The sequence below is a fragment of the Triticum dicoccoides genome, chromosome 4B (assembly GCF_002162155.2).
Source record: "Triticum dicoccoides isolate Atlit2015 ecotype Zavitan chromosome 4B, WEW_v2.0, whole genome shotgun sequence".
Lineage (NCBI taxonomy): Eukaryota > Viridiplantae > Streptophyta > Magnoliopsida > Poales > Poaceae > Triticum > Triticum dicoccoides.
Window position 1 is genome coordinate 80,676,558 of NC_041387.1, and position 3,213 is coordinate 80,679,770.

General features: G+C 43.6%; 1 protein-coding gene across 1 annotated transcript; it reads right to left on the minus strand.

Annotated features, from left to right (window-relative positions):
- Positions 1–642: 642 nt before the first annotated feature.
- LOC119295142 (40S ribosomal protein S27) lies at positions 643–2,430 on the minus strand. Its single transcript, XM_037573475.1, has 3 exons — positions 2,218–2,430; positions 1,697–1,725; positions 643–1,031 (listed from the first exon to the last, which is right to left on the minus strand). Exons 1-3 carry the CDS (start codon positions 2,320–2,322, stop codon positions 905–907), a joined length of 261 nt encoding a protein of 86 aa, XP_037429372.1. The 5' UTR covers positions 2,323–2,430; the 3' UTR covers positions 643–904.
- Between the last annotated feature and the right edge of the window lie 783 nt (positions 2,431–3,213).

Genomic DNA, 3,213 nt, shown 5'->3' on the forward strand with positions numbered 1-3,213 from the left:
GAGGGACGAGAGGAAAACTGGGAACCGTGATGAGGATGTTGGTCCGTCCATCATTGGGTTGTTTTGGGGGCAACTATAATCTAATGTACTTCCTCCGTTTCTAAATATACGGATGTATATAGACGTATTTGTAAATTCACTCATTTGGCTTCGTAGTATTTGTAGGATGTATATAGACGTATTTGTAAATTCACTCATTTGGCATCGTAGTATTTGTAGTACTACCTCTGTCCTGGTTTATTAGCCCCCTTCGCATTTTATGCTAAATTTTGACATTAGATATATATCCAAAAATAGTGTTTAAATACAAATCCAATGATATGATTTTTGGTGACTTGCATTATTATTTTCATAGCTAAATCTATCATTATAGTTTGGCCCAAAATATTAAGGGGACCAATAAATATTAAGGGGGCCAATAAACCAGGACGGAGGTAGTGCTCCATGTCTAAAAGGTCTCAAGAGTAATCTGTATTGGTGCATACCATTCAGAAGGGCAGGACATCCCCGGCCTTTACCGATCAGGAGCGCGCCGATCAGGAGAGCTGTAGCACTACCATATGTCGTAGACACGGAGCCAAGCGCTACCATTCATGACACAAAGGCAAACAAACACAAACAGAACATACAAGCAACAAACGATTCAAGAGTCATATACCAGCAAGGGCAAGCAGCATCATTAGAAACAACAATTCATCAGACCCACCATATTACCTGGCAGGTACAACTAGTCTGATCTCACAGCCCAAACGGAACATAGTACAGTGTCATAGTAATATTGCTCGAGCTAGATACCAAATTACCAAAGATGGATTCAATTTGCCGACATTGCAAAATTTTCGACCAACACCCCTGAAAAACTAAAGAGTTCAACAACGGCTTGCTTTTTAAGATAGCCTTCCATTTAGTCACCCTTGCGGCGGAAGGAGCAACCCTCAGTGAGCCTGGCCTTACCACCCGTTGGCTGGCAGAGAACTGTTTGGCAGCCTGGGCACACCACGACGGTCTGGGAGTGGCTGAACACCGTAGTGCTGCAATCACAGAAAAGAGTTGTTCAGCAATCAATCGTTAAAAAACAAAATCACAGGTGTAACCAAGGGCATGTTGAAGTTGTGATCTACAAAGATCAAACAAAGTAAATCATGGCAAGTAGACTGACTTAATGGTCCGAATAAGATGATAAATGATTGATACATGATGTTCAAATGTATTGCATAGTAAAGTACTTAAAATAACTTTGTAAAATGGCATGGTAAACTGATGATTCAAGTTACACTTGTGGAACAATTACAGCACTAGGTTTGCAGTGATTTACAAGGATTATGTTTGAACTAGCATCTTACTGCTACATGCAACTAGGCTTTGGTATCTGAGTGAAGTATACAATGCAGGACCAAAACAAATACAGAATCATGTTTGAAAAAATGCATCCTCCACCCTTTTTATTTAAAATATAAAGCATACGCTGTCACAGAAAGCAGTACTGAAGAGCAAAACACAAAGCAGTAGAATAAACTATGCACATGTACTTGGTAGCAGCCCACTCACATTACCAGTTTACTTGCAAAAAGAGTAGGAACGTTTTTAAAGCATGACAGTGTCCTGTTATCAAATGAACATCTAAGGCTAATCAGTAGCAAATGATCCCTACTGAACTATGAAGTTGCAAAGAAGACAAATGGTGAAGAAAAATTACATGTTAAAGCAGCCTTGGCACTTGACGTCCTGCAACAGTTAACACATGACCATTAGAACCACCACAATCCAAACAGAGAAACAAAAATGCCAAACTTAAGCATAAGGAATGCACCAAACCGATTGCGGTCATGTTATAAAAGGGACGTGGCACTAAATTACACGGGATTATACAATTCTATGATCACAGAAACAACTCAGATCAGAACAACACTTTCTATAGTGTTCACTCACACATTTGTTCTAGCATAGAGATTTTCAGTACCTAGTAGAACATGTGGCAACACGGGTTGACATATATGCAAGGGTATGTAATTTTTTGACAGAACTAACGCGTGCTTCAAGATTAATCACAGGCAATCACGATCGGCCGCGTAATCTACCACGAACCCGGTGGTAACATGCACAATTACTCAGCTAAACCAAGAGCCTACCGAAGCACGAAGACCACTGAGAATGGTGCCGTAAAGGAGAAGATGCACGCACGGAGAGAGGATTCTAAGGGGAGGGGGAATATTTTACCATGAAGAAGGAGTTGGGGGACTGGACGAGGCGCTTCTTCTTGTGCTTGAGCTTCTCGAGCTCCGCCGGCGGGTTCAGCAGGTCGATGTCATTCTGCAGCACCATCGTGGGAGGCTAGGGTTTGCTCGGGCACCGCGCTCTCTGGTCTCCGGCAGGGACACAATCCGAAGAGGAGGCGGCGGCGGCGAGGGGTAGAGAAACTGGAGAAGGTTAGGGTTGGGGCAGTATTTATAGACAAGGGTGAGGGGATCGGAATTATAGCGATCCGTATGCAGCAGTGGTCGCCCCTCTCGCAAGTTAACTGGGCCAAGCCCAGCACGCACAGTTACACGCGTGTCCGCGCTTCACGCTCTTTTTTTCTCTTCCCTTTTCCTTGGGTTTTCTCTTCCCTTTTTCTTGGGAGCAACTAATAAACGAGCGCTCCTTCGGAAGCCTGGCAACAATCAGCGTTACTTGGTGCGCTCTCAGCCATTCGACACGTGTCGCATTTTAGGCGCTCCCTTTGATTTTTTTTTCCGCATGCGTTTTTGGCTTTTCAAACAATTTTTCCAATTTTTTTTACGTGTTTTGGTTTTTCGCCGGTCTTCCCCAGGATTTCAACCAAAAAAATTAAAAAAAAAATTGCGCAAAAAACACATTTTTTTTTCACGGGAGGCACAGTTGTGCTTTTGCGAGAGGCACGGCCGTGCCTCTTGGAAATGGGAAAAAACGCGTTTTTTGTTTTTTCCGAGAGGCACGGTTTTGATTCCGCTAGAGGCACGGCTGTGCTTTCGCGAGAGTCACGGCCGTGCCTCTTGGAAACGAAAAATACACATGTTTTTTTTTCGCGAGAGGCACGGTTTTGCTTCCGCGAGAGGCACGGTTGTGCTTTCGCGAGAGTCACGGCCGTGCCTCCTCGGAAACGGAAAAAAAATGCATTTTTTTGTTTTTTTCTTTCATGAGAGGTGCGGTTTTGCTTCCGCGAGAGGCACAATTGTGATTTCGTCAGAGGCACGG